Genomic DNA, 16,041 nt, shown 5'->3' with positions numbered 1-16,041 from the left:
AAAACGGAGGGCTCCATCCGACGTACGAATCCTTAGACATGCAGGGTAAAGTAGCGCTGGTTTTAAATCCATCTTGTAGAGTTCCAACATCACAGATCTGTAATGAACTCGTTGATCCCGAATTGGTTTACTGAAATCCTCCACGAATCGGAACTTAAGATCCAAAAAATCAATGTAACCTTTAGATCGAATGAAACGAAACAGTTTCTCCTTGTCTTGAAAGTAATGAAAACGTAATATAACATGTCGAGGTTTATCTGACTTAGACGAGTATGATGGAACTCTGTGAACAAGATCCAATAACGGTGGTTGGTCAGGAAATACAGTAGGAAATGCATCTTTTAAAAGTTGAGAAAAATACTTCATAGGGTTATCAGATTCAACAGCTTCACGCACCCCAATCATTCGAAGATTTTGCCGTCGCATTCTGGATTCTAAGTCAGAGTTTTTGAAGGTCAGAAAGTCAAGTTTCTTCTTCATTACATTAATTGTTTCTTCGATTTTCTCCATCTTGAGCTCACTTTGTTGCGTGGATTTTTGAAGATCAGATATAGCCGACTGATGTTCCGTAATAGATGTTTGTATCTTATCGATTGAATTGGCAATTTTCTGGAAGTTAATTGAAATTTCCGCACGAATCAGCTCTGTAACAGAGGTTGAGATTTCCCTTTGAATTAGTTCCGATATAGCTTTCAAAGTCAGCGGTGGTTCAGTCGGAGGAAAATCGGTACCTTTTGGTCTAACCGGAGGTTTGCCGTCCTTCCCGTTTTTTCCATTCTTAGACATAGCAGACCTTAAATGCATCCGATTATCAAAGAGCCCAATTTATTTCAAAATATTGTAAAAGTCGATGCCGTAATGATTAATTAAAATATAGCTGATCATAAGAAGAAAAACTCAGAGGTAATGGAGCGAGTCAAGAACACGACTTCACTCCATGAGCTCTACCGGAAGTCCCCAAACTAAATGAATCTGATCTCCCGTCATGGCTCTTCTCCCCTCAGTGTTTAATCTACGTCCAACTCCCATTCATGGAGGATCTTCGACAGTTTACTTTCAGTTCTCTGAAGAACAACAAGAAAGCTGCAGCTTCTGGTAGGTGGCAATAGTGGAGAGAAGTTCACACATTAGGGTTCATGATTTTCATGGCCTTGGAAAAAAACATAGAAGTAAAATTTAACAACAATGTATAGCAAACATCATGCAGTAGAAAACAGGCTAATCAGATGTTAATGGTTTTGGATTAGGAGCCGGGCTGACGTGAAGTTATAATTGTGTTGTCTGATGCTATGTTCAAAGGAAATTTATTATCAACGTTTGTATATGTCACCATATTACTACCCCAAGATTCATTTTCTTGGGAGCATTCACAGTAAATACAAAGAAACACCAGAAGAGCCAACACACTAGACTACTGTAATATTAAGATAAGGAAAGCCTACCGTTCCATGCCCAGGCTCCAATTTGGGAAATCTGATCACTTGGCTGTCCTTCTCCTACCTGTATACAAGCTGAAGCTAAAGAGCAAAACTCCAGAGGTTAGGACAACAAAGAGGTGGTCACAGTAGGCAGAGGAGCAGCTATGGGATTGCTTCAAGTCAGTGGATTGGGCCCCATTCAAAGACTCATCTGAGGAGCTGACTGACTGCCACAGACTTTATGTTAAAAAAAACATCGTAGACAAGTGTGTCCCCACAAAACCATTCAGTCTTCACCAACCAGAAGCCCTGGATGCAATCTGCTGAGGGCCAGTTCGGAGGCATTCAAGTCTGGTGACAAAGAAAGTTACAAGAGGTTCAGGTACAATCTCTGGAAAGCAATTCATGGGCAAAGTGGCAATTCCCAATTACATTTGAATCAATGAAGAATTCTCAACAGTTGTGGCAGGGCTTGAATACTATCACCACTTATAAAGTAAAATCAAGCGACGTAGGCGGCAGCAGGGCTTCACTTCCAAATGAGCTCAGTGCCTCCTATGCTCGCTTTGACTATCAAAAAATGGAGGATCCATCACAAACCCCCACAGCCCCCAAAGCTCCAGATATTTCAGTCTGTGAGGCCGACATGTGAGCAGCCTTCTGATTGGGTGAACCCACGAGAAGCATCCGGCCCAGGCGGAGTACCTGGCCAGGTTACTGAAAAAAACTGGCTGGAGTGTTCACTGGATCTGTAACCTCTCACTTAAGCAGTCTGAGGTACTGACCTGCTTTAAGCAGGCTTCACGTACCAGTGCCTAAGAAGAGCGTGGTAATCTGCCTCAATTACCATCGGCCAGTAACACTTGCGTCAAATGTGATGAAGTGTTTTGAGAGATTGGTACAGAAGCATATTAGTTCCTGCCTGAGATGTGACTTGAATCTGCTCCAATTTACCCGCTGTTGCAGCAGATGCCGTCTCACTGGCTCTTCACTCAACCCTGGAACATCGGGACAGTAAAGATGAATTATCATGATACTCTTTATCTACTATAGCTCAGCATTCAATACTATCATCCTTTCAAAACTAATCAATAAGCTTCAAGACGGCCTCAATACTTCCTTGTGCAAATGGATCCTTGATTTCCTCACTTGCAGACCCCAGTCAGTTTGAATTGGCAATAACATCTCCCCACAATCCCCATCAGCACAGGTGCACCACGAAGCTGTGTCCTTAGCCCCCTGCTCTACTCATGTTATACTTATGATTATGTGGCTATGCGTCAAGTTTGCTGATAACAACACTGTTGTAGGCTGAATCAGAGGTGGTCACGAATTAGCATATAGGAGGAGGATTAAAGATCTAGCTGAGTGGTGTCGCAACAATCTCTTACTCAATGTCAGCAAGACCAAGGAGCTGGTTATTGACTTCAGCAGGAGGAAAGCAGAGGTCCGTGAGCCAGTCCTTAACGGAGGATCAGAAGTGGAGAGGGTCAGCAACATTAAATGCCTTGGTGTTATCATTTCAGAGGACTTGTCTGGGGCTCAGAACGTAAGTGCAATTACGAAGAAAGCATGGCAGTGCTTCTACTTCCTTAGGAGTTTACAAAGATACAGCATGACATCTAAAACTTTGACAAACTTCTATAGTTCTGTGCTGGAGAGAACGTTGCCTGGCTGCATCACAACCTAGTAAAGAAGCACCAATCCCTTGAATGGAAAATTCTACAAAAAGTAGTGGATATTGTCCAGTCCATCATCAATAAGGTCCTCCCACCATTGAGCACATCTCGTGCTATCGCAGGAAAGCAGTTTCCATCATCAGAGACCCCATCCACACAGGTCATGCTCACTTCTCCTGTTGCCATCAGGAAGCAGGTACAAAAGTCTCAGGACTCGCACCACCAGGTTCAAAGACAGTTAGTACCCCTCAACCATCAGGCTCTTGAATCAATGGCAATAGTTTCACTCATGTTCTCGATATTTATTGCTTATTTTTTAATTTTTTATTATTCTTTTCTTTTTGTATTTGCACAGCTTATGTCTTTCATACACTGGTTAACCGCCCAAGTTAGTGCTGTCTTCCATTGATTCTATTATTCTATTTTGTTATCTATTGAGTATGCCCACAAGAAAATGCTCAGGGTTGTATATGGTGACATATATGTACAGTACTGTGCAAAGGTTTTAGGCACATATATAGCTAGGGCAGCTGAGGCTTTTGCACAGTTCTTGTAAAAAAAATTAAAAGACCCTATTGTATCTGCTTCTACCACCGTCGTTGGCAGTGCATTCCACGCACCCCCCCCCCCCACTCTCTGTGTGGAAAAACTTACCCCTGACATCCCCCTTGTACCTGCTTCTAAGCACTTTAAAACTATGCTCCCTTGTATTAGCTTTTTCTGCCCTGGGAAAAAGCCTCTGGCTATCCACATGATCAATGCCTCTCATCATCTTATACATCTCTATTAAGTCACCTCTCATCCTCTGTTACTCCAAGGAGAAAAGGCCATGTTCACTCAGTCTATTCTCGTAAGGAATGCTCTCCAATCCAGGCAACATCCTTGTAAATCTCCTCTGCACTCTCCCTATAGTATCCACATTCTTCCCATACTGAGGTGACCAGAACTGAACACAGTACTCCAAGTGGGGTCTGATCAAAGTCTTATATAGCTGTACCATTACCTCACGGTTCTTGAACTCAATCCCACGATTGATGAGGGCCATCACAACACTGTCAACCTGCGCAGCAGCTTTGAGTGTCCTATGGACACAGACCCCAAGGTCTCGCTGATCCTCCACATTGCCAAGAGTCTTACCATTAATAATATATTCTGTCTTCAAATTTGACCTACAGAAATGAGCCACTTCACACTTATCTAGGTTGAACTCCCATCTGCCACTTCTGAGCCCAGCTCTGCATCCTATTGAAGTCACACTGTAACCTCTGACAACCCTCCAGACTATCCACAACACACCCAACCTTTGTGTCATCAGCAAACTTACTAACCCACCCTTCTACTTCCCCATCCAGGTCACTTATAAAAATCACAAAGAGGAGGGGTCCCAGAACAGATCCCTGCAGAACACCACTGGTCACCGTCCTCCATGCAGAATATGACCCATCTACAACCAACCTTTGCTTTCTGTGGACAAGCCAATTCTGGATCCACAAAGCAAAGGCTCCTTGGATCCCATGCCTCCTTACTTTCTGAATGAGCTTTGCATGGGGAACCTTATCAAATGCCTTACTGAAATCCATATACACTACAACCACTGCTTTACCTTCATCAATGTGTTTTGTCACATCCTCAAAGAATTCAATCAGGCTCGTAAGGCACAACCTTCCTTTGACAAAGCCATGCTGACTATCGCTAATCAGATGATGTCTCTCCAAATGCTCATAACTCCTGCCTCTCATCTTCTCCAACAACTTGCCCACCACTAAAGAAAGACTCAGTCTATAATTTGTGGGTTATCTTGACTCCCTTTGTTGAACAAGGGAACAACATTTGCAACCTTTCAATCCTCTGCTACTTCTCCTATCCCTATTGTTGGCTATCAACCTCTGCATATTTTCTTGGTCTGGAAATTAGGTTTCTGCCTTTATCCTTCTCAAAGCCCTAAGGAATGCCGTTGAATAGAAAGACCGGGTGTACAAGTCTGTCCTTCCCTGAATGTAGCACACAGGTAGACAGGTTGCGGAAGAAGCTGCATGATAATCTTGGTTTCAGTACTATGTTTCCAAGCAACCTCTTCACTAGACTCCCAAGACCTGGGAGTCAACACAAAAAATTTACAAGGATGATGCTGACACTTAAGGATTTGTTATGGGAAAATGTTCAATAGATTAGGACTTCATTCCCTGGAGCACAGGAGAATGAGGGGAGATTTGATAGAGGTATACAAAATTATGAGAGTTATAGGTAGAGTAAGTGCAAACAGGCTTTTTCCACTGAGGTTGGGTGGGACTCGAACTAGAGGTCGTAGGTTGAGGGTAAAAGCTAAAATATCAAGGGAACTTGGGGAGGGACCTTTGTCACTCGGGGTGGTGAGAGTGTGAAACACACAGCTAGAGGAAATGGTGGATGTGGGTTCAATTGCAACATTTGAGAAGTTTTGGATGGGAGGGCTATGGTGCATGTCCAGTCGATAGGACTTGGCAGAATGCTACTGTAGTTCAGCACAGACTAGATGGGCCTAAGGGCTTGTTTCTCTGCTGTGGTACTGTATGACTGACTTTGTGAATGCAGGAAATTGGCACTCGCTAAGTGGACTGTGATCGTCATGGACTCATTGGGCCAAAGACCCTGTATCCATGCTGTGTTACTCTGTGACTCTAAATAAAACAAGATCGCTTTATCTCTCCTTGGATATTCATTTCCAACAGAAGAGCAGTTATCGGCTGTGGATGCTCTGATTGACTCGATGAGCTTAGTGATGGATGATGGAGAAGAATTTGAGGATCTCTTCAAAGTCAGCAAAATTCCCAATCCTTACTTCCAGAGGCTGTTTCAGGTAAAGTATGAAGTAAACCAGAATTTGGTTGACCTAAATGAAAACCACAATACTGCATTTTTATATTTCATTTTTCCTGATGTGGATTTATTGCCCTCCTCAGTAAACTCAATGAAGTCAATAATTTTCCATGCACGTACCCTTGCTGACTGTAATCTACATTCATTCACCAGCAATTTCCTTTGTTGCTTCCCATAGTAAGCTAGAATGACCCCATCTGGCTCTGGGGATTTATCCATTCTTAAAGCCTGTGCTCCTTGATTCTGATCTCCAGACTATCGATATGGCTCTCCCTAAATTCACTGTCCTCCATTTTCTTCCCCTTGGTGAATACAGATGCAAATACTAACTTAGGACCTTGTCCACATGCCCTAGCTCCACAGAATCCAGACAAAACCCTTTTGGTTTCAAAGAGGCCCAGCCAATGTTTCACATCAGTGAGACCCAACGTAGATTTGGGGATCACTTCATTGAGCACCTTTGCTTCGCCCACCGCAAAAGGCAAGCTTTCCCAGTGGCCACCCATTCCGTTTCCAGCATGTCAGTCCATGGCACCCTCTGTTGCCACAATGATGCCACTCTCGGGTTGGAGGAGCAACACCTCATATTCCGTTTGAGTAGCCTCCAACCTGATGGCATGAGCGTTGATTTCAAAGTTCAAAGTAAACGTATTATCAGAGTTCATACATGTCACTATATACAACCTGAGATTTGTTTTCTCGCAGGCATACTCAGTTTCTACCCAGTGAAGGTAGAAACAGATGATTTGGCAAGTAAATGCATAGCTGAGAAGCTGGTGCAGGGGCAGGGCTTCAGGTTCTTTGATTGTTGGGATCTCTTCTCGGGGAGGTATGACCTGCACAAAAGGGGCGGATTGCACCTGAACCCAAGGGGGACCAATATTCTCTCAGGTAGGTTTGTTAGAGCTTTTGGGAAGAGTTCAATCTAATTTGGCGTGGAATGGGAACTGGAGTGAAGAGACTCAGGATAGGACAAATGGTAAAAAAGAAAAGATAGCGTGCAGTCAGACAGTCAGGAGGGCAGGCTGATGAAAGGACAAAATTGCAGCCAGCAGGGTGAGTATCAGTGCATTAAGGGTGCAAAATCAAAAAGGGCAGCAAATATAGGACTCAAAGTGTTATGTCTCAGTGTATGGAGTATAAGAAATAAGGTGGATGATCTTGTTCTTTTACAGATTGTCAAGTATGATGTTCTTTTACAGATTGTCAAGTATGATGTTGTGGCCCTCTCTGAATCATGGCTGAAGGGTGGTTATAGTTGGGAGCTGAATGTCTAATACATGTTGTATTGGAAGGATAGGGAGGTAGGCAGAGGGACTGGCATGGCTCTGCTGGTAAAGAATGGCACCAAATCATTAAAATGATGTGACATAGGAGCAGGGTAAAAGGACTCTGATGGTAGTTATATACACGCTGGGATGTGGACTCCAGATTACAATGGAAAATAGAAAAGGCATGTCAAAAGGGTAATGTTATGATGGACATGGGAGATTTTAACATGCAGGTAGATTGGGAAGATCAGGCTGGAAATGGATTTCAAGGGAGTGAATTTGTTGATTGCCCATGAGATGGCTTTTTAGAGCAGCTTATCGCTGAGCCTACTTAGGGATAAGCTATACTGGATTGGGTGTTATGTAATGAACTGGAGGCGATTAGGGAGCTTAAGGTAAAGGAGCCTTTAGGAAGCAGTGATTATTATATGATTGAGTTCAACTTGAAATTTAATAGGGAGAAAGTAAAGTCTGACATAGCAGTATTTCAGTGGAGTAAAGGAAATTACACTGGTATGAGAGAGGAGCTGGCCAAGGTACATTGGAAGGAGATGCTGTCAGGGATGACAGCATTAACAATGATCTTTCAAGAATCGATAGATTCTGGCATTGTACTGGATGACTGGAAAACTGCAAATGTTGCTGCTCTATTTAAGAAGGGTGGGAGGCAGCAGAAAGAAAACTATACACCTGTTAGCCTGAAATCAGTGGTTGGGAGGTAGTTGGAATTGATTGTTAGGGATGAAATTATGGAGTACTTGGAGGCACGTGACAAGATAGGCCAAAGCCAGTATGGTTTTCTGAAAGGGAAATCCTGCCTGACAAACCTACTGCAACTCTTTGAGGAAATTACAAGCAGGGTAGACAAAGAAGATGCAGTAGACATGGTGTACTTGGATTTTCAGAAGGCCTTTGACAAGGTGCTGCACATGAGGCTGCTTAGCAAGATAAGAGCCCATGGAATTACAGGGAAGTTACTGGCATGAATGGAGCACTGGCTGGTCAGGAGAAAACAGAGAGTGGGAATAAAGGGATCCTATTCTGGCTGGCCGCTGGCTGCCAGTTGCCAGTGGAGTTCCACGGGGGTCGGCGTTGGGACCGCTTCTTTTTATGATGTATGTCAATGATTTGGACTACGGTATTAATGGATTTGTGGCTAAATTTGCCGATGATACAAAGATAGGTGGAGGAGCGGGTAGTGTTGAGTAAGCAGAGAGACTCAGATAGTTTAGGAGAATGGGCAAAAAAAGTGACAAATGAAATACAATGTTGGAAAGTGTATGGTCTGGCACTTTGGTGGAAGAAGTAAACGGGCAGACTATTATTTAGATGGGGAGAGAATTCAAAATGCAGAGATGCAAAGGGACTTGGGAATCCTTGTGCAAGATACTCTGAAGGTTAACCTCCAGGTTGAGTCGCTTGTGAAGAAGGCAAATGCAATGTTAGCATTCATTTCTAGAGGTATAGAATATAAGAGCAGGGAAGTGATGTTGAGGCTCTATAAGTCACTCATGAGACCACACTTGGAGTATTGTGTGCAGTTTTGGGCTTATTTTAGAAAGGATATACTGACGTTGGAGAGGGTTCAGAGAAGATTCACGGGAATGATTCCAGGAATGAAAGGGTTACCGTCTGAAGAACGTCTGGAAACTCTTGGGCTCTATTCCCTGGAGCTCAGGAGAATGGGGGGGGGGGGATCTCATAGGAACGTTCCGAATATTAAAAGGCATGAACTGATTAGATATGGCGAAGTTATTTTCCATGGTAGGGGTTTCTAGGACAAGAGAGCACGACTTCAGGATTGAAGGACGTCCTTTTTGAACAGAGAAATTACTATAGTCAGAGGGTGGTAAATCTGTGGAATTTGTTGCTACAAGTGGCTGCGGAGGCCAAATCATTGGGTGTATTTAAGGCAAAGACAGATAGGTCCTTGATTAGCCAGGGCATCAAAGGGTATGGGGTGAAAGCAGGGGAGGAGGTGACTGGAAGAATTGGATCGGCCCATGATTGAATGGCGGAGCAGGCTCGATGGGCCGTATGGCCTCCTTCTGCTCCTATATCTTATGGTCTTATGGTTTATAGTACAGCGATGGCTTGAGTTTCTGGGAAAAATGAAGAAGGTGCAAGATGGATGTATTCCAAAAACAAGTAATATTCAATTGGTAAAATAGTACAACAGTGGCTGACAAGGAAAGTCAAAAGCTCATGTAAAAGCAAAGGAGAGGGCATGGAACAAAGCAAAAATGAGTAGGAAGATAGAGAATTGGGAAGCTTTTAAAAACCTACAGAAAGCAACTAGAAGAATCATTCGGAGGAAAAAGGTGAAATATGAAAGCAAGATAGCAAACAGTTTTAAGGTGGATAGAAAAAGCTTTTTCAAGTATATAAAAAATAAGAGAGAGGGTAGTGGATATACAGTGGTGTCAGAAAATTTGTGAACCCTGTAGAATTTTCTCTATTTCTGCATAAATGTGACTTAAAATGTGATCAGATCTTCACACAAGTCCTAAAGCTAGATAAAGAGAACCCAATTAAATAACACAAAAAACTTCATACTTGTTCATTTATTTATTTATAGAGAAACATGATCCAATATTACGTGTGTTTGTTGGAAAAAATTCGTGAACTTTTGCTTTCAGTAACTGGTGTGACTGCCTTGTACAGTAATAACTTCAACCATACATTTCCAGTAACTATTGATTAGTTCTGTTCATCGGCTTGGAGGAATTTTAGGTCCCTAACCCTTACAAAACTGCTTCAACTCTAGGATGTTGGTGGGCCTCTTTGCATGAACTACTTGCTTCAGGTTCTTCCACAACATTAATACAGAATTAAGGTCAGGACTATGACTCGACCATTCCAAAACACAAATTTTCTTCTTTTTAAACCATTCTGTTATTGATTTATTCTTGTCTTTCGTATCATTATCTTGTTGCATTATCCACTTTCTATTAAGTTTCAGGTGACGGACTGCTGCCTTGACATTCTCCTGTAAAATGTCTTGCTACAATTTTGAATAAATTGTTCCCTCAATGATTGCAAGCTGTCCAGGCCCTGATGCAGCAAAGCAGCCCCAAACCCTGGTGCTCCTTCCACCGTGCTTCACAGTTGGGATGAAATTTTGATGTTGGTGTGCAGTGCCTTTTACCTCCAAACATAGCAATGTGCATTCAGCTAAAGGGTTCAACTTTTGTCTCACCTGTCCACAGAACATTGTCCCAGAAGCATTGTTGAACATCCAGGTGGTCTTTTGCAAACTTGAGATGTGCAGCAATGTTTTTCTTGGAGAGCAGTGGTTTCATCCATGGTGTCCTTTCATGAACACCATTCTTGTTTTGTGTTTTTCTTGCAGTGGACACATGGAGAGACTTTAACAAGTTCTAGAAATTTCTGCAGGTCTTTTGCTGTTACCCTTGGGTTCATTTTCACTTCCTTCAACATTGCACGTTGTGCTGTTAGTATGATGCCCACTCCAAGGGAGAGTAGCAATAATACTAAATTTCATCCATTCGGAGACAATTTCTCTTACTGTGGACTGGTGAACATTTCGATCTTTAGAAATTATTTTGTAGCCTTTTCCAACTTCATGCGTCTCTACAATTCTTCTTCTCAGGTCCTCTGAAAGTTGTTTTGAGCGAGGCATGAAACAGATCTTTCTTGAGAAGAGCAGGCTCTGTCAGTAACCTGACATTTTTATATGGCAGGGCTCCTCTACAACCCACCCCTTCAATCTCATCTCATTGATTGGAACACCTGACTCTAAATACCTTTTGTAGAAGATATAACCCCAGAGATTGACATACGTTTTTGAATCTAAACTGATTGTTTAAATGGTGTACTCAGTATTGATGAGAAGAAATACAATTGTTTGTGTGGTAATAATAACAGGGGACAAGGAGATGGCAGATGAACTAAATGAGTAGTTTGCATCAATCTTCACTGTGGAAGACACTAGCAGTGTGCCAGATGTGAACAGTGTGAGGGAAGAGAAGTGAGTGCAGTTACTATAACAAGGGAGAAGGTGCTCAAAAAGCTGAAAGACCTAAGGATACATAAGTCACCTGGACCAGATGAACCGCACCCTATTGTTCTGAAAGAGGTAATGGTAAAGATTGTGGAGGCCTTCGTAATGATCTTTCAAGGATCATTGGACTCTGGCGTGGTTCCGGAGGACTGGAAAATTGCAAATGTTACTACACTCTTTAAGAAAGGAGGGAGGCAGCAGAAAGGAAAGTATAGACTAGTTAGCCTGACCTCAGTGTTTGGGAAGATGTTAGAGTCAATTGTTCAGCTTAGGGAGTACTTGGTGACACAGGACAAGATAGTACAAAGTCAGCATGGTTTCCTTATGGGAAAATCTTGCCTGATGAAGCTGTTGGAATTCTTTGTGGAGATTACAAGTAGAATAGATAAAGGGGATGCAGTAGATGTATATCTGGATTTTCAGAAGGCCTTTTACAAGGTGCCACATGTGAGGCTGCTTACCAAGTCAAGACCCCTTGGTATTACAGGAAAGTTACAAGCATGGTTAGAGCATTGGCTGATTGGCAGGAGGCAGCACGTGGGAATAAAAGGATTCTTTATTGGTTAGCTTACTGTGACTATCAGTGTTCTGCAGGGCTCAGTGTTGGGACTGCTTTTTATGCTCTATTTCAATGATTTCGATGATGGAATAGATGACTTTGTTGCCAAGTTTGCAGATGATACAAAGATTGGTGGAGGGGCAGGTAGTGTTGAGGAAACAGGTGGGCTGCAGAAGGACAGACAGATTAGGAGAATGTGGGCAGGAAAGTGGCAAATTAAATACAGTGTTGGAAAATGCATGGTCATATACTTTGGTAGAAGAAATAAATGTGCGGACTGTTTTCTAAACAGGGAGAAAGTCCAAAAATCTGAGATGCAAAGGGACTTAGGAGTCCTTGTGCAGAACACCCGAAAGGTTAACTTGCAGATTGAGTCAATGGTGAGCAAGGCAAATGCAATGTTAGCATTCGTTTCAAGAAGTCTAGGCTATAAGCAGGTATGTGATGCTGAGGCTTTATAAAGCACTGGTGAGGCCTCACCTTGAGTATTGTGAACAGTTTTGGGCTCCTCATCTAAGAGAAGATGTGCTGGCATTGGAGAGTGTTCAGAGGAGATGCACGAGGATAATTCCAGAAATAAAAGAGTTATCTTAGGAGGAACGTTTGGCTCAGCGCCTGTACCCACTGGAATTTAGAAGGATGAGGGGGTGGGGTCTCATTGAAAGCTTTCAAATGTTGAAAGGCCTAGACAGGGTAGATGTAGAAAGGATGTTTCCAATGGTGGCGAAGTCTAGGACAAGAGGGCACAGCTTCAGGATAGAGGGATGGCCATTTAGAACAGATATGCAGAGAAATTTCTTTAGCCAGAGCATGGTGAATTTATGGAATTTATTAACACAGGCAGCTGTAGAAGCCAGGTTGTTGGGTGTATTTAAGGCAGAGATTGATACGTTCTTGATTGGCCATGGCATCAAAGGTTATGGGGAGAAGGCCAGGGAGTGGGGCTGAGGAGAGGGGGGGAGAAAGGATCAGCCATGATTGAATGGCAGACCAGACTAGATGGTCAAATGGCCTAATTCTGCCCCTATGTCTTGTGGTCTAAATCCAAGAAACATATTGGAATCAATGAAAGGCCACATCCAACAAGACAGACAAACAACCAATGTGCAAAAAAAATTGTACAAATGCAAAAGGATAGATACATAAACAAGCAGACAAGCAAAATAATAACGAGAACATGAGATGAAGTGCCTTTGAAAGTGAGCTCATAGGTTATGGAAGTTAAGTGAAGTTCTACCCACTGGTTGAGCCTAATAGTTGAGAGGTAATAACTGTTTCTGAACTTGGTGGTGTGAATCCTGAGGCTTCTGTACCTTCTTCCTGATGGCAGCAATGAGAAGAGATCATGGCCTGGGTGGTGGGGATTTTTGATGATGAATGCTGCTTTCCTGCAACAGTGGTGGGGGTGGGGGGGGTGTTACCTGTGATGGACTGGGCTATATCCACTACTTTTATTAGGATTTTCCATTCATGGGCATTGATGTTTCCGCACCAGGCTAAGATGCAAGCAATCAGTATACTCTCCACACATCTATAGAAGTTTGTCAAAGTTTTAGATGTCATGCCAAATCTTTGCAAACTTCTAAGGAAGTAGAGGCGCTGCCATGCTTTCTTTATAATTCCACTTACGTGCTGGGCCCAGGACAGATCCTCTGAAATGATAACACCGAGGAATTTAAAGTTTCTGACCTTCTCCACCTCTGTTTCCCCCAAATAATGACAGGCTCATGGACCTCTGGTTTCCTCCTCCTGAAGTCAATAATCAGCTCATTGATCTAACTGATACTAAGTGGGAGGTGTTGTTGTAGCACCACTCAGCTCCTATATGCAGATTTATCAACACCTTTTACTTGGCCAACGACAAAAGTGTCATCAGTGAAGTTAAATATGGCATTAGAGCTGTGCTTCACTTCACAGTCATAAGTATAAAGTCGGAGTTTCTCCAACTTCCAGTAATTTCTCCCCCTTCCCCTTCTGTCTTTTTCCTTTCCCCATTCCTGTGTGTCGAGATCTCTGAGGATCTAACCTAGTCCCAACATATCGATGCAGCTATAAAGAAGGCAAGACAGTGGCTATACTTCATTGGGAGTTTGAAGAGGTTCTGTTTGTCACCTAAAACACTCAAAAACTTCTACATATGTACCATGGAGATCATTCTGACAGGCTGCATCACTGACTGGTATGGGCGGGCTTCTGCACAAGACTTAAAGAAGCTACAGAAAATTGTAAAATTAGTCAGCTACATCTTGGTACTGACCTCTATTATCCAAGACATCTTCAAGGAGTGGTGCCTCAGAAGGGCAACGTCCATTATTAAAGACCCCCATCACCCAGGGCATGTCCTCTTCTCATTGTTACTGCCAGGAAGGAGGTATGGAAGTCTAAAGGCACACACTCAGCAATTCAGGAACAGCTTCTGCCATTTGATTCCTAAAGAGATATTGAATCCATGAACATTTTTTGAATATATATATATATCTCTCTTCTGTTTTTGCACTATTTTTAATCTATTTAATAGGCATAAGTATACTTTAATCAATTTACATTTTTTCCTTTCTATATTATCACTTATTGCATTGTACTGCTGCTGATAGCTAACAAATTTCACCACACATGCTGGTGATAATAAACCTGATTCTGATTCTACCTCCTTTCTCACTCCTTCTCCTCACCTGCCCATCAATATCCTCTGGTGCCCCTCCTCCTTCCCTTTCTCCCATGGTCCACTCTCCTGTCCTTTTTCAGCCTTTACTACTTGCATCTCTCACCTCTCTACTTCTGACTTCACCCCCCCTCCCCCACCCACCTACCTTGCCCCTCTCCTGGTCTTGTCTATCACTTGCCAGCTTGTACTCCTTCCCCTCCCTCCACCTTCTTAATTTGGCTTCTTCCAATCCAGATGAAGGGTCTCAGCCCAAAAAGTCGACTGTTTATTCTTCTCCGTAGATGCTACCTAACTTACTGAGTTCCTCCAGCATTTTGTGCTTGGGGCCCATTTTGAACTTTCCTTGACTTTACCTGCCAAGAAGACTTTTTGCCCTCTTAATTTCCTTCTTAAGTACTCTCCTACGCTTTCTGTATTCCATAGTGGACTCACTGGATGATAGTTGCCTATCATATGCTTCCTTTTATCTTGATGACTCCTTCAGTAGCGCAATAACCGGACGATTTTTAAGTTATTGGTCTGCTTTCTTCCAGTGTCTTCAGTGGAAAGCGTTTCAGCAAGATGAGCCTCTGCCTCCCATAGACCCGCACATGAAAAACATGTTAAACCAGCCTCAGGAGGTGGCTGATTCCAGCCTGGCATCCTTGGAGCAGTTAAAGAAACTTTTCACTCTGCAAGATTCAGGCAAGAGGAAAGACCAGAAGATTGCACAACATATCTTCAAAGACAAGTATGACAGACCAGGATTTCAGGCAAACAGCTTTAAAATTGAGTTTTTATATTTAGATGCCCAAGGTAGAACTCAATCTGTGTGGACAAATCCACTGTGGAGCTAGAATTCCAGTGGATTTTATGAGAATTTTTCAACAACAGCTGATAAACTAACATAGTAGTGGTTACCATTTCATCTTGTTTCCCATTTATTTCTGAAATGTGATGCACTATTTTCCTTGGAGGAGAGGAATGTATTTCCATTGTAGAGCCTTAGAGTCATACAGTATGAAAACAGGCCCTTCGGCCCAACTGGTTCATGCCAACCAAGATGGCCCATCTAAGCTAGTCTCATTTTGCCAGCAGTTGGTCCATAATCTTACAAAATCTTCCAATGTACCTGCCCAAGAGTCTTTTAAAAGTTGTTATTGTACCTCTCTCAACCAGCCGATGCCATACTGTATGAACAGTACTGTATTGATACCAACCTTACTGTAAAAAAATATTGCCCTCAAGTTCCTCATAAGTCGTTTATCTCATGTTAAACCTATGTCCTCTAGTTCCTGATACCTAAACTCAGGGAAAGAGACTGAGTGCATTCACCTATCTATGCCCCTCATGATTGTGTACACCTCTGTAAGATCACCTCTCAGTCTCCAGTGCTCTAAGGAATAAAATCCTGGCCTGTCTCTATCTCAGTCCCTCAAGTCCTAGTAGCATTATTGTAAATCTTTCTAGTTTAATAAATGTATTTCCTATAGCAGGACGACCAAAACTGAACATAATGTGACCTCAGCAGTGTCAGGTACATCCACACCATGACCTTCCAACAATTATACTTAATGTCCTGACTTGTGA

General features: G+C 42.7%; 1 protein-coding gene across 1 annotated transcript in view; it reads left to right on the top strand.

Annotated features, from left to right (window-relative positions):
- Window positions 1–16,041, top strand: part of xrcc5 (X-ray repair complementing defective repair in Chinese hamster cells 5) — a 120,277-nt gene that overhangs the window by 74,311 nt on the left and 29,925 nt on the right. Inside the window, exons 12-14 of the mRNA XM_063051492.1 lie at window positions 1,005–1,095; window positions 5,806–5,933; window positions 15,006–15,202. Of these exons, the coding sequence (XP_062907562.1) occupies window positions 1,005–1,095; window positions 5,806–5,933; window positions 15,006–15,202 (416 nt within the window). The remainder of the gene's footprint in view (window positions 1–1,004; window positions 1,096–5,805; window positions 5,934–15,005; window positions 15,203–16,041) is intronic.

The sequence above is a fragment of the Mobula hypostoma genome, chromosome 6, assembly GCF_963921235.1.
Source record: "Mobula hypostoma chromosome 6, sMobHyp1.1, whole genome shotgun sequence".
NCBI lineage: Eukaryota > Metazoa > Chordata > Chondrichthyes > Myliobatiformes > Myliobatidae > Mobula > Mobula hypostoma.
The sequence above is the reverse complement of the archived record's forward strand: the minus strand, read 5'-3'. Positions and strand labels throughout refer to the sequence as shown.